Genomic DNA, 25,864 nt, shown 5'->3' on the forward strand with positions numbered 1-25,864 from the left:
AGCCCACTGCAGTGTGTCTCCTGCCCCCCTGGGTAACCCTTTGCTCTCCCACCCCAGCACACACACACACACACTCTGAATCATGTTTAGGCTTCTGCAAAAGTCATGTAGCATGTTTGTATAAAGACTTGTCTAAAGAAGAGCTATAGCAAGTAAACAGGCTGTAAAAAATATAGATTATTTATTGAATCATTTAATCGTTCATGGCTTACTTTCCAGGCGTTTCTAGTTTTAAACTGAAGACTAATACCTGTGTTCAACTCCCTGAATATATATTTGTATCCCAGAATCAGGGTACCATTTCCTGTTGAGAAGCTGTTCTGAGTTTGTGTCTCTGTTAGCTCCTACTGCCAGGACTCCAACAGCACCTCTCCCACTGGCCCTTGTCGTCCTGGTTACTACTGTACGGGTGGCTCTGCATCGCCTGTCCAGAATGTGGCTGAGGAGGGCCACTTTGCCCTCCAGGGGGCGTCCAGGGCTCAGCCATGCCCCCTGGGCACCTTCCAACTGGTAGGACCTTGCAGCTTGTCCTACACACTTAAAATCATATCTAAACTCTGTTGTATAATAGTTATCACATACTTGACTGTGTGTTGGACTGTAGACCTGATTGTTAGGGTAATAGCATTTCCACATTAATCCCTTTGGACTGTATTGTTATTCTTCTGTGCTTTATAATCCTCTGATCGTTCTTTTGTCTTTTGTCTCCTCTCCTCTCCCTCCCTGTCCTCTCTCACATATCCTCTCCTCTGCTCCCTCCTTTGTCATGTTCCCTCTTTCTCTCCTCTCCCTTATCTCCCTGGCCTCTTCTCTCCTCCCGCACCCCTCCCCTCTCATCTCTCCTTCCACTTCCTTCCTACCCTCCTCTCGTCTCGCCACCACACTCTCTCCATCCTCATCACTCAGGATCAAGGCCAGTCGCTGTGCGTATCCTGTCCAGCCGGCCAGCTTTGCAACCAGACAGGCCTGTCTCGGCCCCCCCTCTGCCCCCCAGGACACTACTGTCCCCTGGGCACGTCCTCTCCCTGGCCCTGCCCTCCTGTCAGTACCTGCTCTAACATGATGGATAATGAGACAGACCAGAGCAGCAGTCTGTCTGCTGAGGATGGGATTTAATGCTGTGACTTGTATCTTTCATCACTTAGCAGCTTACCTGCTCCACTTCCAGAACGTTGCTGTTTAAATTGGATTTTATTGATTGATGGACTGACTGTTTGGTTTTAACATTGGTGTGTGTGTTTGTGTTTTTTTTGTTTGTGTCTTGGATTGTATATGTGTGCGTACGTGCGTGTGTGTGCTTGTGTGTGTGTGCAGGGTACCTACTCAGACCAGTCAGGAGGAGCAGAGAAGCAGCACTGCAGGCTGTGTGAGGCAGGCTGGTTCTGCAGCAGGACGGGCCTCTCTGCCCCCCAGGACCTCTGTGAGCCTGGCTTCTACTGCAGCGGGGGGGCCACCACCCCCACCCCGGTACTACTGACACCCCACAGCTAAACACACACCAGCCCGCCCCTAGACACACACCACCCCCTCTCAGCCCCATGTTGTGGATCCTCCAGGTGGACCAGGTCTTTGGCGGTGTGTGTCCAGAGGGCTACGTCTGCCCAGCAGGAACCAGGTTCCCCAGAGAGAGGCCCTGCCCGGCAGGGACCTGGAGCACCCAGGAGGGGGCCCCTGGCCTGGACTCCTGCTGGCCCTGCCCCCCAGGACTGCACTGCAACACCTCTGCTCTCACACAGCCCTCCGGAGTCTGTGCTGCAGGTGGGGGCTGGAAGGGAGAACAAATAGATGTACCTGCCTCTTCACTGGTAGGCAGACTTGAAATGATGACTATCAGAAGCATCTTAAGATATCTTTGATTTGTCCCCCAGGGTACTACTGTCAGGGTGGAGCTTCCTCTGCTACCCCATCTGATGGAGTGATGGGAGACAGGTGTCCTGCCGGTCACTACTGTCCCATGGGCTCCACCGCCCCCATCCCCTGCCCTGAGGGCAGCTTCTCCAACACCACAGGTGGCTTCTCTCTTCCTGCTCTGAGCAGCAGACAGAATTAGTGCAATGAAATGTGATGGAATGAATACGTGACATAATTAGGATGTTAATATGATAGAATCGTTATGTTAATGTGAACAAATATTATGGAATTAGAATGGTAATACAATTAAATTAGAACAGCCATGTGATCAAATTGTCATTGCAATGTGATTTAATTACAATGTAAAGATGCAATGTGCAGCTATGCTTTCCATCCCTACCACCCCATGAACTCAGGCTCCGAGGAGTGTGAGAACTGCCCTCCAGGCAGCTACTGCCCCCCCGGTGAGGGCCTGCAGCTCTGCCCAGCGGGGTACTACTGCCTCGGGGGCAGCATGGAGGGCATCCTGCCCTGCCCCCCTGGCACCTACAGCCCCCAGCCAGGCCTGGGCCAGGTGGAACAGTGTCTGCTGTGTCCTGCAGGTCAGCCTACTGACCCACACGCACGTCACCTTCTACTGAAGGAGGTTTTGGAGTGTTTGACAGTTTGAGTACATGATATAGTTAGTTTTCTTGTCCTTGCAATTGAGAAGTCAGTGAGTTGCAACACAACACAACAGGAAGAGACACAAGACAAGAGCAGAATATGTCATATAAAAGTAAACCGTAGAACTATGTAAGTGCATACAGGTCTGATACAGGTCTGCTGTATTGACATGTTCTCCTCATCCCTGATGGAAACGTTCAAAAGCAAGTGTACTGGATCCCTGAAATGTCAAAGTTTCAACTGAACACCAGGAGTGTTTACACAGATCCATCTCATGAGAGTAGACCTATTTAATAATTCGACAAGCAAAATGAACAATCCACATCAGATTAATGCTTTTTCTGAGGTTAGCTGTGTGTGTTTGTGTGCCAGGGCTGTACTGTGAGGACTGGGGTCTGGCCGCACCTACAGGAGCCTGCCAGGCAGGCTACTACTGTCTGGCTGGGATCAACTTCAGAAACCCAGACGGAAACATCAGCACTGGAGTGGGAGGGGCCTGTCCAGAGGGGCGGTACTGCCCAGAGGGCACCAGCCTACCACGGCCCTGCCTGCTGGGAACATTCTCTAATAGGTCCGTGAACAAACAATCAGCACCTTGGAATTCCCATATTCAATCGTCAGTCATTATCAACAAATTGGCGTGTCATTCACCAATGCCTTGACTAACATTGTATGTGTGTGGCTCTGTGTGTGTGTGTGTGTGTGTGTGTGCGTAGCCTGCATGTGCGGGAGGCCTCCGGCTGCAGCCCCTGTCCGGCGGGGCAGGTGTGTGGTTCTGAGGGTCTGATCCGCCCCTCTGGGCCCTGTCCTGAGGGGTTCTACTGTCCCGGGGGGGGCAGCTCTGCTACAGGTAGGGCCGCTGGGCCTGGCCCTGCAAACACAAACCTGGGCTGGGTGCCAGAGCCGACTGCACCCAGCCCATTAAAAACACCTTGTCATTCTCAGCCAAATAACTCTGCTGGCGGAGCACATGAGCTGGCAGTAATGACTCCAGTCAATCAATATCACAACAATTAGGTTGATGATTGATCTGGATTGATTGTGGAGGTAGGGAAGTGGTGGTCAAAGTGTAAATCTTGTTCAGCAGTCCGACTATCTGATCTGTCTTGTCCTGACAGATTGTGGGTGGTTGGCTGTGCGTCATCCGTTCTAATCTGGTGTGTTGCACTCTGCAGAGCTCTGCCCCCCTGCTCACTACTGCCCCCTAGGGAGCGCCCAGCCTCTGCCCTGCCCTGCAGGCTCTTACGCCAACCTGACAGGACACACGCTCTGCTCCCGCTGCCAGGCTGGCTACTACTGCCCTGGGAAGACCAGCAACTACACACAGTTCCCCTGCCCTCCAGGGTTCTACTGCCCTGACGGTACTACGGCAGACTGCTAGCTGCTCCCACCTCTCGTTCTAATTAGGGATGCACCCAATCCAGATTTTTGGGGTTCGGCCAAAAATCAAATCCACTGGTTAAGATTCTGTCGAATCCAAAACCGAATACGGAATCCTACTCCCATCCTCAGTCCATTAATACAGTAAACACATTAATGAAGTCAAGAACGTCCATAGCAGTGTATTTTTGTATTTATTGTTTAGGATCCTTGCCAACACGAGCCAAATCGGCATTGCGAATTGAAAGTACTACCAAACAATACTTTTTCTGCTCACGCTCAAGTTCCATTTTCACTTTCTCTCAGCCTACTACATTGAACAGTCCGCCTACTTAGACTCCTTCCCGTAATCAACAACGGCATCTTTATGTCGACTAGCGTAGCGCACGTAGGGCAAGTGTAGGGTTTGGGTTCAGTGGAAAAAAATTCTAAGGTTTGGCCAAAACCGAACCCCGTCAAAAAGCCCAATATTTGGCCAAATCCAAAACCAAATCCTGGATTTGGTGCATCCCTAGTTCTAGTACTGACTCTCTTTATTGACTACTCCCACTAAACTCAGTGTGACAACACCGTACTAGTCATTAGCCTGTAATGTATCAGTAATGATACACATTGTGTGTGTCTACGTGTGGTGTGCAGGCACTAAGGACGCCACCCAGTTCCCCTGTCCCCGAGGCTACTACAACCCAGAGCCCATGACCCAGACCCTGGACAGCTGCCTGCCCTGCCCCCCTGGTCACTACTGCGAGAAGGAACGTCTCACCGCCGTGTCTGGGAGATGCAAGGCAGGTCAGTGGTCCTCCGGGGGCTGCTGCCTCCGCTCATGCAGCCAGGCTGGCACACTGCAGCCTCACACTGTCCTCCTCTCATGCAGCCAGGCTGGCACACTGCAGCCTCACACTGTCCTCCTCTCATGCAGCCAGGCTGGCACACTGCAGCCTCACACTGTCCTCCTCTCATGCAGCAAGGCTGGCACACTGCAGCCTCACACTGTCCTCCTCTCATGCAGCCAGGCTGGCACACTACAGCCTCACACTGTCCTCCTCTCATGCAGCCAGGCTGGCACACTGCAGCCTCACACTGTCCTCCTCTCATGCAGCAAGGCTGGCACACTGCAGCCTCACACTGTCCTCCTCTCATGCAGCAAGGCTGGCACACTGCAGCCTCACACTGTCCTCCTCTCATGCAGCCAGGCTGGCACACTGCAGCCTACACTGTCCTCCTCTCATGCAGCAAGGCTGGCACACTGCAGCCTCACACTGTCCTCCTCCTCTTATGCAGCCAGGCTGACACAGTGAAGCCTCACCCTTTGTCATTCTCTTCCTCCCTCTCCCTCCCTCTCCGTCCCCCGTCCCCTCCAGGCTGGTTCTGTGTGTCCGCAGCGTGGAACTCACAGCCGTTTGACCTGGACAACTACACCAACGCCAACTGCCTGTGTCCCGCCACCTCCACTGGGGGGCGCTGTCAGGAGGGCTTCTACTGCCCCTCGGGCAGCTCTGAACCCCTGCCCTGCCTGCCAGGCACCTTCTGCAACGTCTCAGGTAGTGGACATGACATCCCTCTGACAAACAGGTGGATTGATAAGGCTGTTTAAGTGACAATGCGTTTTAATTGACAGTAGGTCTACTGTTTAATTGACTGTTCTGTTTAAGTATCAGCACTGTTTGACCGACTGTTCTGTTTAATCAACTGTGCTGTTTAACCGATAGTATTGTTTAATTGACTGTTCTGTTTAATGACAGGGCTAATGATCAACAATCCAGTTTGATTGACGGAACTGTTTGATTTTCAGTGCTGGTTGATTGACTGTGCTGGTTGTCTGTGTGGCCCCCAGGTCTGGCCCTGCCAATGGGCCCCTGTTCTCCAGGTTTCTACTGCACAGGGGGGGCCACCCACCCCAGGCCCTCGGATGGACGGACAGGCGGCATCTGTCCCCCTGGGACATACTGTGGTAAGGCTGCTGACAGACGTGGAACATGTTTTGATACAGTCTTTCATTTTTCTCTTTTTCTCACTTCTTTCTTTCTTTTCTTTCTTTTTTTCTTTCTTTCTTTCTTTCTTTCTTTCTTTCCTTCTTTCTTTCTCTGCCTCTTTCTCTGTTCCTTTTCTCTCACTTCCTCTTTCTTCCTCTGTCTCCCCCTGTCTCTGCCTCTCTTTCTCCCTCTCCATCCCCCAGGCGTAGCTACAGGGGACCCAGAGCTGTGTCCAGCAGGTAGCTTCTCCCCAGTGGAGGGATTGTCCAGACTGTCGGACTGCCAGCCCTGTCCTGCAGGCTCCTACTGCAGGGCTGCAGGCCTCCACAGCCCCTCCGGACTCTGCAGCCCAGGTGGGTCCCCGCAGCGACCCTGCATTGTCACCTGTAACATCATCTGTCATCAGAGCTGTCTTCCAAGTGTATGTATCTTCTTCCTCCCAGGTTACTGGTGCCCACCTGGTCAGACCCTGGCCACAGCATGGCCATGCCCAGCAGGACACTTCTGTCCCCTGGGTAGTGCAGCCCCTGAACCCTGCCCCTCTGGAAGCTTCCAGGACCGAGAGGGCCAGGCAGCCTGCATGGTTTGTGAAGCAGGTAACCACGACTCTCCCTCCTTCATGCGACAGCATACGCACAAACTAACGAGATCTCCCAGAAGAAGTCCAAGATCAATAGATGTGGAAGAGATGAATTGTCACTTTTCCACTGCATGGTACTGCCTCAACTGCACCCGACTGCAAATCTTGTACCTGGCAACTGATTTGTTAATATCTCCTACGGGGTTCCAAGAGAGCTGAGGTGATATTAAAAGTTTATGTGAAAACCCTGCAGACAACCGATTGGTAAGAGAGAATTGTGGCACAGAACCTCATGCACAAACCTGTCATTTTTATATTGCCAAGCCACTGTTATAGCGGCAGCTGTCTATGATAGTCATAAAACAGAATGACATGTTAAAGGGCTATATAAAGAGAATATGATTTGAAAACTGGAAAGCCAACAATCATACGAGTACAGAAGCATACCCTCAACACATCTCCATGCAGGCTACTACTGTGACCTGAGGTTGGGGCTAGCAAACGGCTCCCTGCTGCGCCCCTGTCCCAAGGGGCACTTCTGCCCCCGAGGCACCTCCCTGGCCACTGAGCACCCCTGTCCTCCAGGCTCCTTCAACCCCAGGGAGGGCTCCCACAGTCAGGCAGGCTGCCTGATCTGTCCCCCTGGTCTCTTCTGTCCCTCTGGAGGAGTGTCAGAACCTGCAGGTGAGATGGAGACCAGCCCACACACAGTGTCCTACATGCTGTCCTCCATGCCGCCTGCTTTGCCACAGTGTCTCCTCGGGTTCTCTGTCGAACCGTTGTTATTTTTAAACCTGGAACATTGGAGCTGAGGTTGACATGCCCATAGCTCTGGTCTCAAGCTAGCTGTACTGTTAAAGTGTGACAGGTGAGGCCGGAAGGTGTGTGTGTGTGTGTGTGCGCGCGTGTGGTTGCCTGCCTGTCTCTGTGTGTCTGTCTGTCTGTGTGTGTGTGTGTGCCTGTGTGTCTGTGTGTGTGTATTTCCGTAACTGTGTACTGCATATGTGTGTCTGAGTTTTGTTCCAGGAAGTTGCTGTGTACCTCTCTCCCTGTAGGCCGCTGCCTGTCAGGATTCTGGTGCAGGGAGGGAGCGTCTTCGCCCAGTCCTGAGGACAGCCTGTCAGGATCCCTGTGCCCACCAGGACACTACTGTCCCTCAGGTACCCTGTCTCTGCAGCCCAGCTCACTCCAACACACTCTGCTATCTCTTAGTCAGCTGATGGAGTTCTTACTATAGCTGAGAAGGAGGAGTTGAACTTGCCAGCTTCAGCTGGACAGAACTGTCTGTGTCTTGTCCTAAACTATTCTATTCACTGTATTAATAATGTCAAAGGATATTCTGAATCGTATCCCAAACAATTCACTTCATCATCAATCTCAAAGTAATTTCAACTTCAAAAAAATGCTAAATGATTTCATTCGGGAATGGTTTTCATACTGAGGTGTTCTCTGTTTTGACTGCTGCATTACTACTCTGTCAAATATGACCTTTGACCTGTGTGTGTGTGTGTGTGTGCAGGCACACAGGCCCCGATGCCCTGCGCGGGGGGGTCCTGGTCCAACAGCTCTGGGCTGGGGGCGCAGGGGGAGTGCCAGCTGTGTCCTGGAGGGTTCTACTGTGATTCTACTGGTCTCACTGTCCCTGTGGGTCTCTGCAGTGGAGGGTACAAAGACACAGTCACATTTTACATTTGATTCATCTCAAGCAACATGCAAGTAGTGCATATGGAGAGTACAGCAAAATATCTGGTGTCCAAAATGCAAGCACACTACGTTTTTGCAGTTTTTCCGTTTAGTATTTACCAGGTACAGTGCAAAGTAACCACATCTCAGCTACCAGGCATAGTGAAAAACAATAATATCTCAACTACATGTGTGTGTGTTCCTATGCAGCTATTACTGCCTGGAGGGAGCGGTCTCCCGCACACCTATGGATGGCACTACAGGTGGGCCCTGTCCAGAGGGACACTTTTGTCCCCCAGGAACCACTCTCCCTGTGCCGTGTCCACCGGGGACCTACATGACTGAAACACTCGCCTCCCAGTGTGAGCTCTGCCCACCAGGCTGGTACTGTGTGACTGGCAAACTGCTGCTCTGTCCTGCAGGTCAGTCCAGACACGTCTAACACTGACCAACGCACTAACCCTAACTAACCCTGACACACAACACAAAGCAGTGTGTAAGTGCGTGCTGTGTCCTGCAGGTTTCTTCTGTCCCGGGGGGGTGGGGTACGAGTGGGGTGTCTGCCCCGAGGGCAGCTACAGCCCTGAGCCCGGCTTGGCGACAGAGGCCCAGTGCAGACCATGTGACCCAGGGCACTACTGCTCCGTCAGGAACGCCACCGGCGTCAGTGGAGAGTGCAGCGAGGGATACTACTGCAACTCTGGAAGCTCCTCCCCTCAGCCCCTCACACAGTCTGCAGGTGGGCCCCTGCACACACACACACACACACACATGAATACACACGCCCACACACATATGCACACTCACACATGTACGAATACACACACTTATGTGCATAAATACACAAATACAACACGTGTGTGTAACCATAAACACACCCACAGCAGACATACACACACACTTCAGAGAGAGCAATCCTGGGGTCTAGAAAGGCCCGGGTACCCAGCATTGATCTCCTCCCTGACTGTGCTGATGGCTGCGGAGTAGTATTGACATGCCTCTAAGCTTCTGTGCTGTTCTCATCTCCAGGGGAGGGGGGTCCTTGCCCCCCAGGTCACTACTGCCCCCGGGCCACCTCTCATCCCCTGCCCTGCCCTTCCGGAACCTTCTCCAACCTCACCAAACAAGTCTCACAGGTAATAAAGGTTGAGTACGCTCAATATTCCTGTCATCTGACTGACGAGAGGGCTGAGGTTGTTGTTTTACCTGCCCCCACATCCTTAAGGGTGACTGTCAGCCCTGTTCCCCTGGATACTACTGCCATGGCGAGGGCCTGACAACGCCCACAGGGGCATGCAGGGAAGGGTTCCTCTGTTTGGGAGGGGCGGAGCGACCAGACAGCCCAGTCAGGGACCACAGAGGAGGACCCTGTCCTCGAGGTGAGGAGGGATGGAAGGATGGAGGGAGGGATGAGAGAGGAATGAAGGAATTAATTCAGGGTAAGGACAAGGGGATGGAGGAAGTATTGAAAGGGGGAAATGGAGGAAAGGATGGAGATATGTGTTATACCCTATATTTGCCTTCATCCCTCTCCTTCTCCCTCTCTCTCCCTCTCCCCAGGTTATTTTTGTTCTCCGGGTTCTGCGGTTCCAGAGAACTGTCCCCAGGGAACCATCAGCACAGAAGAGGGACTCGCAATCTGCAGCCTTTGTCCCCAAGGGTAGATACTGTTACACACATACACACACTCACTCACACCCTCACAAACACACACATAAACACAGACAAACACACATACACATATGCACACTTATGCACACAATCCACATACAGTCACGCACACAGTCACGCACACACTCACACACACGCACACAAGCATAAACAAACACACACACAGAAACACACAAGTTATCCAACATCAAATAGATATTGGATCTCATCTCGGTTCTCAAAGGTAAACTAAACTGCCACTGCGGCACACACAGTTTTCACTGTGGAGGCTCTCTGTGAATAATTCTTCCACTCTGTCTCTTGATCTCTCTGTGCCCACTATTCTCTCTCTACACCCACCCCCTTTTACTTTCTCTCTCTCAATTCCCACCCCCTCCCTCTCTTTCTCTTTATGCCCACCGTCCCTCTCTCGTTCTCTCACACTATGCCCACTCGTCCTATGTGTACACCTCCCCTTCTAAAACACTCTATTTCTCGCACTTCCTCCCTACCCACCCCCACCCAATGTATTTACTTGTGTGTTCCCAACACACACACACACACACACTTTCCAGTTTCTACTGTCCAGGTAACAGCAGCTCACCCTATGAGAGCCATGAGTGTCCAGCCGGTCACTACTGTCCAGCTGGAAGCTGGTCTGGGCACCAGAACCCATGTCCTGCTGGGACCATTAACCCCTACACCAGGATGTCCAGTCTGACGGCCTGCCTGCCCTGCACTCCAGGTTCTACTGATTTGAACAGCTTTTAAAGATTAGCATTGCTAATCTAATGATTACAGTAGTGACCCCCATGGGATTTAACAGGAAAACCATCAAGTTATCCACAACCTAAGGATGTCATGGTTACTCTTCTACTGTGGCCTGAGACCGTCTCTTCCCCTTTTCCTCTTTTTTCTCTCTCCCACGTTCTCCCACATTCTCCACCCCCCCCCCCCTCCAGGCTGGTTCTGTGGCCCCCCAGGTCAGAGGTCACCATCGGGCCCCTGTACCGCTGGGTTCTACTGCCTCTCTGGGGCCCTGTCTCCCTCCCCTGAGGACGGGCTAACAGGTGACCGGTGTCCTGGAGGTCACTACTGTCCCCCGGGGTCCTCCGCCCCCCTCCCCTGCCCCCCCGGCACCTACAGCAACCACAGCAGCAACACACAGCTCTCTGCCTGCCTGCCCTGCCCTGCAGGTGTGGATTGGGATGGGTAGTGTGTACAGAAGACACTCTGTTCCGTATCAACTCCCCATAGACTACTGTTCCTCCTTTAAGAACTGATGCTTTTACCTACTGAATGCTGTTTGCCCGTTGTATCTCATTCTCTCACTCTGTCTCTTTCTCTGACTCTCTGTCTCTTTCTCTTTCTCTCTCTCTCTCTCTCTCTCTCTCTCTCTCTCTCTCTCTCTCTCTCTCTCTCTCTCTCTCTCTCTCTCTCTCTCTCTCTCTCCCCCATCCATCTCTCTCTGCCTCTCCCTCTTCTCATTTCTCATTCTCTCTTCCTTTTCACATCCATGATTTCTCTCTCCCTTCTCTTCTCTTCCTCCTTTTTCATCCTGCAGGATTTATCTGTACCAGCAGAGGGCTCCATCTCCCTTCTCATCTCTGCCCAGCCGGCTCCTACTGCCCTCCCAGACACAACGGCAGCCTCCCAGCCTCCATCCCCTGTTCCCCTGGGCACAGGTGCCCTTTGGGCAGTGCCAGCCAGGACCCATGCCTACCAGGGAGCTATCAGGACCTACCTGGACAGGTGAGTAGGAGGAGGAGGAGGATGGAGGAGAAGGACGGGGGGTGGGGAAGAAGAGGGAGGCAGGGGAAGACGAGATAAAGGGGGAGGAGAAATAAAAAGAGCAGAAGGAAGAGAAGGAAGATCAAAGAGAAAAAGGAAAACAAAGGGGGAGGAGAAGAAGAGGAGGGAGGGAAAGAGGAAGAGGAGAAGGAAAACGAGGAGGTCGATGAGAAGGAGAACAGGGAGGAGGTGTAAGGAAGAGTACGCATATGATATGATATTCAAGAACATGTCACGTGTTTAAGGAGTCTGTATTCATCGACCCCTGTCCTCAGGCGGAGTGTCGGACCTGTCCTGCAGGGTCTTACTGCCCCGGCTACACACACCCCCACACCGGAGAGAGGACAGGAACTCACACACCCCTGCCCTGCCCCAATGGACATTACTGCCCCTCAGGTACAGAATACAGATCCCTCAGGCTAAAGACTTGTATCTGTCTGCTACCTTAGGTCCTCAAGAGAATAAAGAATAAATGTGTCTAAATTTGAATATCATGAATGTGAGTCCAACCTGGAGGACACAAACAGTGAGTCGTGCTGTGTTGCCATGCCGTCTCTGGATGTTCCGTCTCTCTCTCCAGGTACCCGGGCCGGAGTGGAGCACCCGTGCCCAGCGGGTACGCTGGGTCCTGGGCTGGGCCTGCCTGGTGAGGCTGGCTGTGAGCCGTGCCCTCCAGGGAGCTTCTGCAGCTCTGCTGGCCGGACTGTCCCCACAGGGCTCTGCTCTCCTGGGTGAGGCTCTGCATCTCTCGCCCTCTCCTCCCCCGTCTCGCTCTGTCACATGACATTCTCTCACCTTTCTCTCCGCGTCACTCCATCTCTTCCCCTCCACCTCCCCGCTCCTGTTCCTCCATCCCTCATCACTTTCCCTCCCTCCTCTCACCCCCTCTCCCTGAATACATTTTCTCGTTGCCCCCCCCCCACCCCCCCCAGCTACGTGTGTATCCAGGGCTCTGTCTCCTCCCAGCCAGCAGGAGGCCCGACAGGTGGCGAGTGCTCTGCTGGGTCCTACTGCCCCCAGGGTACCAGTCACATGCTTCCCTGCCCTCCTGGAACTTTCAGCCCTGCAGCAGGTGACATTTCCACTGAGCTCCAGTCAATATGCACGTTTTAGCTGTGGTGGTTGGGCATGCGTGGTGTCATCTGGTCAGCTTAAGTTACACCGTGACAGACCCTAGTCATGGTTAATGTGACTTGCTTGACACAGATAAATCAAATAGGAAACATTTTCCATAGTGTGACCTCTGGTCAGGGGGCTGTGGTATCAGAGGGTGTGACCTCCTGGGTCTCTCCCTGCCAGGCAGTGTTCTGTAGTCTGGGTGTGGTGTGTTTAGGTGGGCTGTCTCTGGCTGCCTGCCAGCTCTGTCTGCCAGGACAGTACTGCTCTGAACCGGGCCTTGCTGCTCCCTCCGGACCCTGCAGACCCGGGTTCTACTGTCCTGCTGGCTCCAGAACTGCCACGCCACGCCGGAACCTGACAGGTAATACTGCAATACTTCTAGACCACTGCAAAACTGCTAGAATTGTGAACTCGTAGTCCTTGGGTCTTACAATATCACTGTTAAACAACTGCTAAATGATTCATTATTATCCATTATCTCAGTGACAGGGAACAGAACCTCTGCAGCTCCACCAGCTAATGAGGAGATTCCGGGACGTATCCATGGAGACCTGTGTCCTAGAGGGCATTACTGTCCTGAAGGCAGTGACCAGCCCACGCCCTGCCCCCCAGGTAGGATACTGTACAATGACTCTCAGATAACATATATCCCCTCCCCTGTCCCCAAGGTACAATATAAATACTGTATCTGCCCCTACTTACCAGGTGGGGTACTGTACATACCCGCCCCTGCCCCCCTAATAACACATTGTATGTACCCTTCCCTACTCCCCAGGTAAGATATAACATACCCCTCCCTACTCCCCAGGAAATATATAACATACCCCTCCCTACTCCCCAGGTAAGATATAACATACCCCTCCCTACTCCCTTGGTAAGATATAACATACCCCTCCCTACTCCCCAGGTAAGATATAACATACCCTTCCCTACTCCCCAGGTAAGATATAACATACCCCTCCCTACTCCCCAGGTAAGATATAACATACCCCTCCCTACTCCCCAGGTAAGATATAACATACCCCTCCCTACTCCCCAGGTAAGATATAACATACCCTTCCCTACTCCCCAGGTAAGATATAACATACCCTTCCCTACTCCCCAAGTAAGATATAACATACCCTTCCCTACTCCCCAGGTAAGATATAACATACCCTTCCCTACTCCCCAAGTAAGATATAACATACCCTTCCCTGGTCCCCCAGGTAAGATATATGCCACTCTCTGCTGCCTGTAAGGCACTTGCCCGCTGTCTTTGCCCAGTTATGACCACCACAAGACCCGTGGTGCTACCTCACAGGCCCAGCCTTCATTAGCTCCAGCTGCCTTCAAGGTACCTGCTCTATAGGGTCCCTCTGGCTACAGTGTATCACCCTCTGCTCCACAAGGTGCTCTGAATGATGCTCTGAATGATGGATGCCTCATACAACGTACAACTATCACCCCAGCCTGCTCTTTGGGGGCTAGTAGTGTCAGGCTGCACACAGGACCCCCAGCTCCCCAAGGTAGTAAAAACTAATGGAGGAGCCAATAAAGCTGTCAGACTGGCAAGCCACTTAAAGGAATTAGGTACCGAATGTCGCTGGTGCGTTGGCCTGCAATGTATTATGTTGTTGTTCTGGTTTGGGCGTGTGTGTGTGTGTGTGTGTGTGTGTGTGGGGGGGGGGGGGGGGGTGGAATCAGCCCCAATCCAACCTTGCAGATAAGAATTTATCATCATAATAAACGTATATTATATTCTACCAACTAAAACTGCCACTTTAGGTCACCACAGTCATTAGATACATTCAACATTTGTGCCCTGTGTTGTCTCTCATATACAGATACATGATGCTGTTACTTTGCTGAAAGGGGATCCTAAGTGTCTCTGCAAACCAATGACCATATTAGGATCTGTTTCTACTGCAGTCTGTCTGTGCTGCAGTGTGGTGTCTGGATGTTCTCGTTCCAGGCTCCTTCCTAAGCAGGCTTGGAGCTGAGGCAGAGGAGGACTGTGAGGACTGCCCCCCTGGGTCCTACTGCCCCTCCTGGGGTCAGATCTCTGCTGACCTACCCTGTCCCCAGGGTTGGTTCTGCCCTCAGGGGTCACTCTCTGGACAGCAGCCAGGTAAGGGGTCACCAGGGCTGGGGAGGTTGGGAGGGATGTAGGGGCGGGGGACCAAAGGAGGGAGAGGAGATGGGGGGGCATATTTTACCCAGCATAGCTGGATTCGTTTATGCATTATGAGTGAATCGTGTAGCCACGGTGATCAAGAAGAGCACAGAGACATCCTCTGGTGAGTACACAAAATTAAATTTGCAAGGATCTACCGCCCACCGTCACAGAAAGAGGGAATTCATGAATAAGTAAAATATGACCACATTTCTGGATCCCTGCTCTCTATTCAAGCCAAAGTACACAGAAAGAAGTTTCCAGAAATAGTCTGACTCCTACATACTGTTGTGAAGTCATGGTCACCTGCTGTTTGAAGCCCATCCAACTGCCTTTTACTGGATCTCCTTGCAGGGGCTCTGACATGCCAAAGCGTTGCCATGACGCCAGCGCAGGTCCTCATAACTGGGGATTGTAGACTGTCTGGCTGACTGAGTAGTTAGCTGAACAGCTGGCTGATTGATTAGTTGGCTGACTGTTAGCTGGTTGGCTGGCTTACTGATTAGTGGGCTGACTCGCTGGATAGCTGGCTGACCGTTTGGTTGGCTGACTGATTGTTTGGCTGACTAATTCATTGGCTAACTGATGGTCTGGTTGGCTTCTCGTGTGTTCAGGCTGCCAGTGCCCGAGAGGTCACGCGTGCCCGTCTGGGAGCTCTGAGCCTGCATCTTGCCCCCCTGGCACCCAGCAGTCCTCCCCCGGCCAGCCCAGCTGCCTGCCCTGCCCTCCAGGTGATCCTCTGTCTTTACTATCAGTGCCTCATGTATATGTACATACTTACTGTAAGTCATGTACTCAGACTTACTCATAAACACATTTATACATAGCCACATCTTACTCCTATGACAATGGCTTCATGCCTGCCTGTGTTTTAACGATGTCAACAAGTTGGCTCAACAGAGAAATCAGTGAGAGAACACTTACTCCGGGTGTCTTAAAATGCCCACTGTTCTTCTGTCCGTGTCTCCCCAGGTTTCTACTGTGAGGAGGGGGCTGAGGTGCCCACGCCCTGCCCACCTGGCCACCTCAGCCCAGCAGTGGGCATGACCTCCCTGGACTCCTGCTCCCCCTGCCCCCCTGGGTCCTACTGCAACAGCAGCGCTCTGACGTCCCCCTCCGGCCCCTGTGCTCCAGGTCTGGTCACAGACAAGCATGGACACAGGGTCTATGCCCTTCTCTTCACATTGGGTTGGAATTCCCTGTCCTGTCTGATGTGTAATATTTGTTTATCTTCATGACGGATACCCCTATCTCTCTTCCATGTTTTTCTTCCCTCTATCTCTCTCATGCCTATTTTTCCCCCATCTCTCTCTCTCATGCCTATCTTTTCTCCATTCTCATATCCTCTCCCCCCCTCCCTCCTTTCCCTTTTCCCCCTATCCTTCCATCCATTCCTTTGTTCTCCACTCCCTCGCCCCTCCCGACAGGATACTACTGTCTTCAGGGTGCCTCAGATTCATCTCCGGTCTCCCAGTCTTTTGGAGATGTGTGCCCAGCAGGACACTACTGTCCCCTAGGTAGCCAGTCCCCCAAACCCTGCCCTGCTGGGAGCTACCTCCAGGAGAGGGGGGCCTCCTCCCTGTCTCACTGCCTCCCCTGCCCCCCTGGAATGTACTGTCCCAGCCCTGGCTCCTCTCAACCAGCAGGTATGGAATTAAAACACCCAGTGGTCCTGCCCATTAAAAGTTCTTCCCATTAAAAAGGGATTATCAGTTCTGCTTATTATGGGGCTTTAGGAGTCTTGAATAGAGGGATTAAGAGTCCTGAATATTAAACTTTCACCAATCAGCAATGGATTAAAGTGATTTTACAACCGTTTAAAATGAGACTGGCCCATTAGGATTAAAATCGAATCAAAACTTGAATCAGGTAGTACTCAAAGGATGAATTACATTAATATCAAAGGAGTTGACCTTTGTGTTATGTTTTATGTTTCTTGTTCCATACATACCCTTGGGAAAGTTTGGATTTTAACATGAATCATTACGCTCCTGTAAAAAGTTTCCTTGTCTATGCTTGATCCCCCCCGATTGCCCCCCCTCTCTAGGGTTGTGCTCGGCCGGCCACTACTGCAGGGGGGGGTCAGTCAGTTCCACCCCCCAGGCAGACCCCTCCCTGCTCAGCTGTCTGTGTGGGATCATGGAGATGTTTAGCTCCCAGCCAGACCTCTGCTCCGGGGGGGACCCCCACCCCCTCAATAACACATCCTGCCCCCTCACTTCCACTGGATCAGGTACAGTGACACACCGAGGGAGGGAAGGGGGGGGGGGTCTTACGTTCATGGTTGTCTGAAATGTACCTCATTCACATGTTTGCCGTCTTCATATGACACATGACACAGTCATCTTGGCTGCATCTCAGTCATGTTAGTGTCATGTTCTGTCAGGTCGTTCACATCCTAGATACATTATCTCCTTCCCATCTCAGCCATCGAATGTGTGGTCATGTGCCCCCCCCCTCCCCCACACACACCCCAGATGGAGCTGAGCTGTGGATGGAGCTGATGACAGGGTCAGAGCAGACCAGGAGAACCCCCAGCTCTCCTCCCAGCACCCTGGACTACAACTGTATCAGCTTCAGAGGAGACATCTGCCCCCGAGGTAGAAACCAACAAGTTTCTCGCAGAACATTCCACAAACTTCTCATGTTCTTGCGATGTGGTCTGTGCTTACTGCTGTCTGACTTCCTCTTCAGTACCTCATACTAACTAAAAGTGTCTGTGGCTGTCTAATCTGGTGTTGTAAGTACATCCTATAGCTGTCTAATCTGGTGTTGTAAGTCTATCCCATAGCTGTCTAATATGTCCTGTCCATCCTGTAGGTTCCTACTGTCCCCCCGGCTCCTCCTCGCCCCTGCCCTGTGAGGCTGGCTCCTTCTGTGGCCAGACAGGTCTACATGCCCCCTCAGGACCCTGTACCGCAGGGTTCTTTTGCCCCAGGTACTCTGCTGCCCCCCATACTGCTCCCTGTCCTCAAGGACACTACTGCCCCCGGGGTACGCCCCTCCCAGTACCCTGCCCCCCAGGAACCATGAAAAGTAAGAGACTTCTCTACTGCCTAACTACTGGTAATGAGAGGGAAAAATATGTTTAAAATATTAAGACCATTTCATCCGTTTTGTGTGGATTGTCCCTTTAGCAAACCCTAAGCAACAGACCTGTCACCACAGTTAAAAACAACATGAAATCCACCTCAGCTTTGGAGAGAGAGAAAGAGAGATTGCGATAGAGGGATAGAGAAAGAGAGGGAGAAAGGAAAGAGAGCAATAAAGAGAGAGCATGAGAGAGAAAGGGAGGGAGAGAGAGAGATAAAAAGAGAGAGAGAAATCTGAAGTGGCCAGCTGTCAAACACTCACTGGTAGAGCGATACAGTGAAGTACGGAAACACACACCCCTCTACACCCCCACCACCCTCCCCTTCTCTCCCCACCTCCCATGTCCTTCCCACCCAACTCCAACCCCCACCACCCTCCCTTCCCCTCCCCTCTCCACCCCACCGCCTCCCATCCGCATGGCTGTGATGAGAGTTTTCACGCACGTAATTGCATTTATGTTTAATGATGAGCAATTAAAAGGTTGCTATGATCCAATGGCAACATTTTGAGTTTTCGACTGCGAGGGTGTTAAGAGTTTGAGAACTAAGTACAGCACAAGTATTCTGCTGTTAAATTCTCATTACAGCCCGACACAATATCATCCTCATATCTTTTTGGAATGCAGACATAGTCAAGTATTAAACCACTGAGTGGTGTGAGGCCCTACAAGTGCATGCACACTTGTAAGCAGATGCAAAGGCCTATGAATAGTTCAATTGTAATTATCACTCCATGCCCACAGATAATCAGTTAATGACTCTTTTCATAAACATGCTTGTTACATTTCCTGTATCCACTAGACAACGTGCATGTTTGAATGTGTGTGTGTGTGTGTGTCCTCTTAGATTACCCAGGTGGCTCTACCATGGAAGACTGCCAGCCTTGCCCTCCTGCTCTCTACTGCCCCCTAGCAGGCCTGTCTGACCCCAGAGGCCCCTGTGATCCAGGCTACTACTGCCCAGGGGGACAGAGCTCCCCTACACCCAGACAACATGCCTGTCCTGTGGGACATTACTGTGAGGAGGTCAGGCACATGGCTTGGAGCACTGTCATCCAGGATGGATGTCATAGATTATGGATGATGTCCATGGTTGTGAGTTGATGGGGTTATAAAAATGACAGGTAGACATTAGGCATCTCGTTAATGATCTGGAGAGTGTGTGTGTGTGTTTCAGGGCAGCTCCAGAGAGAGAGCCTGCCCTCCAGGCAGCCACCAGCCCAATGAGGCCCAAGACAGCTGTGAGTCTTGCCCTGCCGGCTACTACTGTCAGGAACAAGGTAGTCTTACCCATAGAAGGATGGATGGGTGGATAGATGGATGGATGGATGGATGGATGGACGGGTGGATCGATGGACGGCTGGAAAGGTGGATGGTCAGATGGACGAATAAATCGTCTTAAATAAACATTTCTCCATGGTTCTGTCATTCCTCTTGCTCCCTCCCTCCAGGAATGGCCCGGCCCACTCTATGCGAGAGAGGATTTTACTGCCCCGTTGGATCAGCAAATCAGTATCCATGTCCGGCAGGTTTCTATGGCAACCACTCTGGATTGGCTAATGCATCCGATTGCCCCCCATGTGACCCGGGGACATTCTGTCAAGGAACAGGTACTTTAGTTGTTCTGAACAATATAATGCTGTTTTACTGTCTCCAACTTCCTGTTTGGCATTCAAGTGATGGACTATAAAGTTTGGAGTGTGAAATGAAACATCTGGTTCATCTCCTGAAGGGCTGACATCACCCAGCGGCCCGTGTGCTGCAGGGTTCCTGTGTTTGGGAGGGGCGTCTCAGTCCTCTCCTTCAGACAACACCACTGGCACTGTGTGCCCCCCTGGGTCCTACTGCCCTGTTGGTTCCTCTGCTCCCACACCCTGCCCCAAAGGCACATTCAGGTACAAGGCCTTGCAGGTCTAACTTTAGGAGAACCATTGAGTGTTTGAGTGATTCCCCTGGTCCTCCGGGACCTCCGAGCAGCTCTCCCCCTCACGCTGCATGGTGAATCATACAGGAAGATTCGTGCAACTCAACAAGGGGTAACCTTTAGCAGACACGTTTGTTTATTTGTCACCTGTCAGTCACCAGTCACCTGCGCATCCTCACATGCATCCCATCACCGTCAGACTCATGCATATTATATCATGTTAAAACTCAGTTGACCTGTTTGAGGGCTCGGCTGTCTCAACAGGTGAGGAGTGTTGTAGTTGTGCACTCATATTAAGACAGGGAGTCTCAGGGAGACTAGAAGGACCTTTCTACAGCCTGTTCAATGACATGAGTGTGTGTGTGTGTGTTGCAGTAATCAGAACGGTCTCTGGGAGGCGTCCCAGTGTCGCAGCTGCAGCCCAGGGTTCTACTGCGCTGAGCAGGGCCTCTTGACTGCTACCGGACCCTGCCTTCCAGGTGAGGCCTCTGACACTGAAATCTTTTTCGAATTGTCCCCTGTCGCTTGACGATTCCCCTCTGGATTCGATCAACCTCGGGATTGATTGACATTTCCGCCCCGTTGAATTTAAATGTCACTTTTGAGGTGTTGTCGCTGTTTCTGCTGTCGTCCTCAATGTTGTGTTGTTGTTGTTATTGATGATCCCGTTTGTGGAGCCAGTTGTAATGTTTTAGCTGATAACGTTGTCAGATTTATTGTTTTCCAGGTTTTTACTGCCTGGAAGGCTCCCAGAGTGCAGCCCCAGAGCCAGGGCTGTCTGGAGGATTGTGTCCCCCGGGCCACTACTGTGAGAGGGGCACCAGCGTGCCTATACCCTGCCCGGCTGGAACTCAGCGGAACCAGACTGGAGGGATGAGCAGAGACGACTGTACCCCATGTCCTGAGGGTGAGCTGGGGGTGATATTACCATAACCTTGCCCTTGAGCTGACCTTAAAGGTTTTCATCTTCGCTCTTTTATTATCTCACTTCCTACTTCCTGTTCCTGTCACATGGTATCCCGTGTGTCCAAACAGGCTGGTTCCAGGAAGTTGCAGGCCAGAGGGAGTGTCTCCCCTGCCCCCCCGGGTTGCACTGCCAGACCCACACCACCAGGGGGAGCCCCAGCGGGGCCACTGGCCCTCAGCCCTGCCCAGAAGGATACATCTGTCCTGGAGAGGGCCCTGGCAGCCAGCCCCTGCCCTGCCCCAGAGGCACCTACAGCCCCGTCCAGGGCCTCACCACACCAGGTGAGGGAGCACTCAAGAAAAACCTCAGACCATTGACAATAACCATAAATCACCTGCTATAAAATCCTCATATATCCTTCAGGTCTGGAATTGGAGTGGTCAAGCATAAAAGACCCTGAACTAACCAGACAGGGACGAAGCTTACTACTTGACTTGCAATCTTCTTAATGGTTGCCATCGGCTGAACCACTAGATTTTTACGATCTTGCTAATGAAGAGTCAATTCTACTGAAAATGCCTGAGCTTCCATGCATGTGTTTATCAGTTTCTCTGCCCTATAAACATGTCCATCTGACTCCTGGAAATCCTTTAAACTTTTGTTTAAATACAGAACTACACACCTAATAATCTCTGCGAGGCAAGGCAATCAGTCAGGGTCTGATTTCCTTCTGACTCTAGTCCTCCAGTCTGTAGTACTACAGTCTATTGAGCTACTGTATTGTATGTAGTCCTTCAAACTATAGTTCAGTCTATAGTTCTTCTGTCTATAATCTTTAAGTTTATATTTCAGTCTATAGTCGTGTCTATAGTCCTACACTATGCTCCTTCATTGTAAAATCTTACAGTCTATAGCTCTGTCTATTGTCCTTCAGTCTATAGCTCTGTCAATTGTCCTTCAGTCTATAGCTCTGTCTACTGTCCTTCAGTCTATAGCTCTGTTTATTGTCCTTCAGTCTATAGTCCTGTGTATAGTCCTTCAGTCTATAGTCCTTCAGTGTATTGGTCTGTCTGTGTCTCTGTAGGTGAGTGCCTGCCGTGTCCTGCGGGCCACTTCTGTGGTTCTGAAGGCCTGGTCCAGCCCACTGGACCCTGCACTGCTGGCTATCTGTGTGTGACTGGAGCCACGGTGCCCAACCCCACTGACAACAGAACCGGGTCACCTTGCCCGCCTGGGTGGTTCTGCCTGCTGGGTCTTAGAGCAGGTCAGTTTAAGGTTCATTACTTGTTTTCTGATATCTTTCAGGGAGAAAGCCTGCCTTTTTATCCCACACAGTTTATCACACACACACACTACCGCTTCTTTAATGAGCTGCTGCAGAAATACGGTTTGCTATTTTTCCCTGACAAAGGATTTTGTGTTGGAGCACATCAACAGATACTGATGAGCTGTCAGTTTAAGCCTCTGTCTGTATGAACTACTGAAACATGGCTTTGCCTCAGGTTGTGCTAAGGGATGAATTAGAAAGGGGAGGGGAAAACAACAGGATGTGACAGTTACCATACCAACCCATGTGAGACCTCTAGGTGACTGCTGGGCTGGCTTCTACTGTGACCGCGGCTCCAGCCGACCCGACCAGACCCTATGTCCCCCTGGGTCCTACTGCCCCGGGGGTTCCCCGTTGCCTCTGCTCTGCCCTGCAGGTACATACAGCCCCAGGGCAGGCAACACACACCTGGACAACTGCTCCTCTTGTCCTGCTGGACTCTACTGCCGAGGTGAGAAAACTGTATTCTTGATGATGCAAATCCCCAATATAAAATGATCACTGATATGTGAATAAGGGACAGTAAAGGATATAAGGAGTCTTGTTATGTCTACAGCAAGGCTGCTATTTCACAAGACTTCACCTTGAAATGAAAGGTCCACAAGCCAGACACAGTCCTCCAGACCATTAACCTCACATTCTGGTCTGGAAATCCATATCTTTGAATAAACAACTCCAAGGTCAAAAGTATCCAATAAACTTGTAGCACAGTTTTCTTTTGGTCACTACTGTAGTTCTGAATGGGGCTGGCTGTGAGTCAAGGGCTCTCTACCAGCTGTGGAAGTCCCTTGAGTTGTGGTGTTGTGTGACCATGGTTCAAGTAGTGTTGTGGAAGAATGTACTTCATGTCTTTGTGATCTTTTACACACATACAGTATATTTTACACACATTCAAAATGAATGTAATGCATCACGTTCCTCACGTAATGCCCCCCCACCCCCTCTCCCCAGGCCAAGGTGTGGTGCAGCCTGAAAGGTGTCCGGTAGGGCACTACTGCCCCACAGGGCTCACTCTTGGTACTGAGTTCCCCTGCCCCCCTGGCACCCTGCAGGCTGTTCCAGGAGCCTCCAGCCCTGGCGACTGTCTGCCCTGCCCCGCTGGTAAGAACACATTGAGACAACGATGATCATCTAATCAGAATAGGAATGATAATGTTAGTGGCTATGATGATGATAGCCTCGCCATATAGGTACTGAGAACACTTCCTACTGCAATAGAGACACAAAATCTGTCTGCTGCTGCTGAAGCACTGATACTCCCTACACACACGCACACACGCGCACACACACACGCACACACACACACACACACACACACAAGAAGGAGGATAATGACCAGAGATGGCAAAAGTACACACGTCCTTCACTCAAGGACAGGATCATCATTCACTCAAGTAAAAGTACTTCAAACTAAGTACAGATGTTTGTGTAAAAAATGTACGTAGTGAAAGTCAAAAGTTTACAGAAAATCTCCTTTATAACAAATAAATGAGTCTTAATTTGTATTTGTTTTTCTTTCTTAACAATAATAAAAAAGAAATAGATTGAGTTACCCCCAAAATATATGTATTTTGATTTATGGGGGGGGGAATCGGCACCCCTCCTGTAGGTGGCGCTCTGGGTAATCTTGTTGGTTGCCATGTCTAGAAAATGCCCCTGCATAGAGATAGTGACAATAAGAGCTAGTCATAGTGGTGATGATAATGCTATTCAACGCCACCCAGACACCTGCAGTTGCTACTGTTTGGCAGCCGTGATTATGAGTGACTGCAGATCCCAGCCAGGGACAGTAGCTATGATGGATGGACTTCCTCATTGTGCCAGGAAGGAGAGGAGAGATAAACTGTAGCCCTGTCACTGTAATTATCCATCCAGGGAGTTGGTCAACTGGGATGTGAATGTACTTGTCTATGCATGTGCGTGTGTGTGCATTTGTGTGTGTGTGCGTGTCTGTGTGTTTGTGTGTCTACAGGCCAGTTCTGTTCCCTCCCAGGCCTCTCTCAGGCATCAGGACCCTGTCAGGCAGGATACTACTGTCCACCTGGTGCTTCCAGCCCCAACACTACCGGATACCAGGTACACTCACCCTGTCACACTACTGGATACCAGGTACACTCACCCTGTCATACTACTGGATACCAAGTACACTACACTACCTACTGTTCTTCATTAGCTTCATGACCTCAAAGCACAGTGACACAATAGTATCTACTCAGCTCATAAAAACCTGCCTATTCTCCTCAGGGCAACTCCAGCACCACCACCTTCTGCCCCCCTGGCCATTACTGCCCCCCTGGGACGGGCTCCCCCCTCCACTGCCCCCCCGGCTCCCTCTCCCCCTCCCCGGCCCTGCAGAGGCGGGAAGACTGCCCGCCGTGTCCGTCAGGACGTTTCTGCAGCGCCCCGGCCCTGGTGCTGCCTTCCGACACTGCCCAGTGTGACGCAGGGTAAACCTATGTGTTGCTCTTGTCTACCTGGCTGCTGGGATGGAGGCCGGTGGGGCTGTGGGGTGGGGGGGGGAGAGGGGGAGTTAATGAGGGCTGGGAAAGCTCCGCAAGTACTGTAGCTCTCCGCCTGACTGAAGCCATGTGCTGAAATGATACTGTTTATATGACTCATCATCGGTCTGTTTTTGTCCCTCGTTGTGGCTGACCTGGAAAGTAAATGACTAATAATGTTCTGGCTGTAAGGGTTTTCTGTCTGAGGATGTCGGTTTAAATGGACAAGGGATGTACAAGAACTAGTCTGATTGAATCAAATGTTATTGGATGGCGTGTTTTGATTCTTTCAAATGATCTAAACTTAATTAGAAATGTACAGCTGTTTACACGGATTGCTTCTCTCTTCACCTCCCCGTCCAGGTACGTGTGTCTGGGCGGGAGCCCCACCCCGCGCCCTGTTGATGGTGTCCATGGTTACCCATGCCCGGCGGGGCACAGCTGTCCTGTTGGCACGGCAACAGAGACACCCTGTGAGCCTGGGACCTACAGCCCCAGTCCTGGCTCCGCCCATTGTCTCACCTGCCCCAACGGAACCATGTGCCCCTCCCTCGCTACCCAGAATCCATCGCTCTGCCCTTCTGGTGAAGCTCATGTTGTCATGGAAACACTGATGCACTCAGTCATTGAAAACTCTGTATCCACATTTCTCAGCGTGGTTTAATTCCATCCACCTCGCATTGAATAAACTTTGAGATATATACTTAAAATCAAAGTGTGAGCAGCATGGACCACCATCCTCTTGAGTGTCTGGTCTCTCTGTTCCCTCTGCCCCCTTCAGGACACTTCTGTCCGGCCGGCTCATCTCTGCCCTTGGCCTGTCCTCCAGGCTCCCTCAGTAACCAGACAGGAGCCTGGTCTGCCTCTGTATGCAGGGCCTGTCCTTCTGGGGTATACTGTAGCTCAGCTGGAGCCACAACACCGCAAGGTATCAACAACATCACCTGCAGTAGTCACAACATCACCTGAAGTAGTTACAACATTACCTAGAGTAGTCACAACATCACCTGAAGTAGTTACAGCATTACCTAGAGTAGTCACAACATCACCTGCAGTAGTCACAACATTACCTAGAGTAGTCGCAACATCACCTGCAGTAGTCACAACATCACATGCAGATGTCACAACATCACCTGCAGATGTCACAACATCCCCTAGAGTAGTCACAACATTACCTAGAGTAGTCACAACATTACCTAGAGTAGTCACAACATCACCTGCAGTAGTCACAGCATCACCTGCAGTTGTCACATTTTCTAGAGTAGTCACAAC

The 25,864-nt window shown here is 51.4% G+C and overlaps 1 protein-coding gene across 1 annotated transcript in view; it reads left to right on the forward strand.

Moving 5' to 3' along the window:
- The first annotated feature begins 1,577 nt into the window (after positions 1-1,577).
- LOC146257219 (uncharacterized) overlaps positions 1,578-25,864 on the forward strand; it is a 39,717-nt gene continuing 15,430 nt past the window's right edge. The window contains exons 1-48 of the mRNA XM_084674715.1: positions 1,578-1,758; positions 1,869-2,009; positions 2,268-2,453; positions 2,890-3,107; positions 3,139-3,375; positions 3,695-3,878; positions 4,537-4,686; positions 5,259-5,438; positions 5,732-5,848; positions 6,074-6,223; positions 6,314-6,466; positions 6,919-7,134; positions 7,506-7,610; positions 7,970-8,114; positions 8,344-8,555; positions 8,654-8,872; positions 9,163-9,269; positions 9,359-9,512; positions 9,694-9,793; positions 10,359-10,528; positions 10,746-10,979; positions 11,348-11,535; positions 11,850-11,970; positions 12,155-12,305; positions 12,507-12,646; positions 12,908-13,054; positions 13,177-13,305; positions 14,645-14,800; positions 15,460-15,576; positions 15,818-15,979; positions 16,273-16,491; positions 16,893-17,078; positions 17,323-17,445; positions 17,666-17,881; positions 18,784-18,962; positions 19,114-19,216; positions 19,466-19,546; positions 19,669-19,831; positions 20,236-20,339; positions 20,588-20,767; positions 20,896-21,108; positions 21,852-22,031; positions 22,354-22,545; positions 23,046-23,195; positions 24,067-24,170; positions 24,339-24,541; positions 24,956-25,176; positions 25,374-25,520. Of these exons, the coding sequence (XP_084530841.1) occupies positions 3,190-3,375; positions 3,695-3,878; positions 4,537-4,686; positions 5,259-5,438; positions 5,732-5,848; positions 6,074-6,223; positions 6,314-6,466; positions 6,919-7,134; positions 7,506-7,610; positions 7,970-8,114; positions 8,344-8,555; positions 8,654-8,872; positions 9,163-9,269; positions 9,359-9,512; positions 9,694-9,793; positions 10,359-10,528; positions 10,746-10,979; positions 11,348-11,535; positions 11,850-11,970; positions 12,155-12,305; positions 12,507-12,646; positions 12,908-13,054; positions 13,177-13,305; positions 14,645-14,800; positions 15,460-15,576; positions 15,818-15,979; positions 16,273-16,491; positions 16,893-17,078; positions 17,323-17,445; positions 17,666-17,881; positions 18,784-18,962; positions 19,114-19,216; positions 19,466-19,546; positions 19,669-19,831; positions 20,236-20,339; positions 20,588-20,767; positions 20,896-21,108; positions 21,852-22,031; positions 22,354-22,545; positions 23,046-23,195; positions 24,067-24,170; positions 24,339-24,541; positions 24,956-25,176; positions 25,374-25,520 (7,057 nt within the window). The 5' untranslated portion in view covers positions 1,578-1,758; positions 1,869-2,009; positions 2,268-2,453; positions 2,890-3,107; positions 3,139-3,189. The remainder of the gene's footprint in view (positions 1,759-1,868; positions 2,010-2,267; positions 2,454-2,889; positions 3,108-3,138; positions 3,376-3,694; positions 3,879-4,536; positions 4,687-5,258; positions 5,439-5,731; positions 5,849-6,073; positions 6,224-6,313; positions 6,467-6,918; positions 7,135-7,505; positions 7,611-7,969; positions 8,115-8,343; positions 8,556-8,653; positions 8,873-9,162; positions 9,270-9,358; positions 9,513-9,693; positions 9,794-10,358; positions 10,529-10,745; positions 10,980-11,347; positions 11,536-11,849; positions 11,971-12,154; positions 12,306-12,506; positions 12,647-12,907; positions 13,055-13,176; positions 13,306-14,644; positions 14,801-15,459; positions 15,577-15,817; positions 15,980-16,272; positions 16,492-16,892; positions 17,079-17,322; positions 17,446-17,665; positions 17,882-18,783; positions 18,963-19,113; positions 19,217-19,465; positions 19,547-19,668; positions 19,832-20,235; positions 20,340-20,587; positions 20,768-20,895; positions 21,109-21,851; positions 22,032-22,353; positions 22,546-23,045; positions 23,196-24,066; positions 24,171-24,338; positions 24,542-24,955; positions 25,177-25,373; positions 25,521-25,864) is intronic.

The sequence above is a fragment of the Hypomesus nipponensis genome, chromosome 15 (assembly GCF_054491055.1).
Source record: "Hypomesus nipponensis isolate SF chromosome 15, ASM5449105v1, whole genome shotgun sequence".
NCBI lineage: Eukaryota > Metazoa > Chordata > Actinopteri > Osmeriformes > Osmeridae > Hypomesus > Hypomesus nipponensis.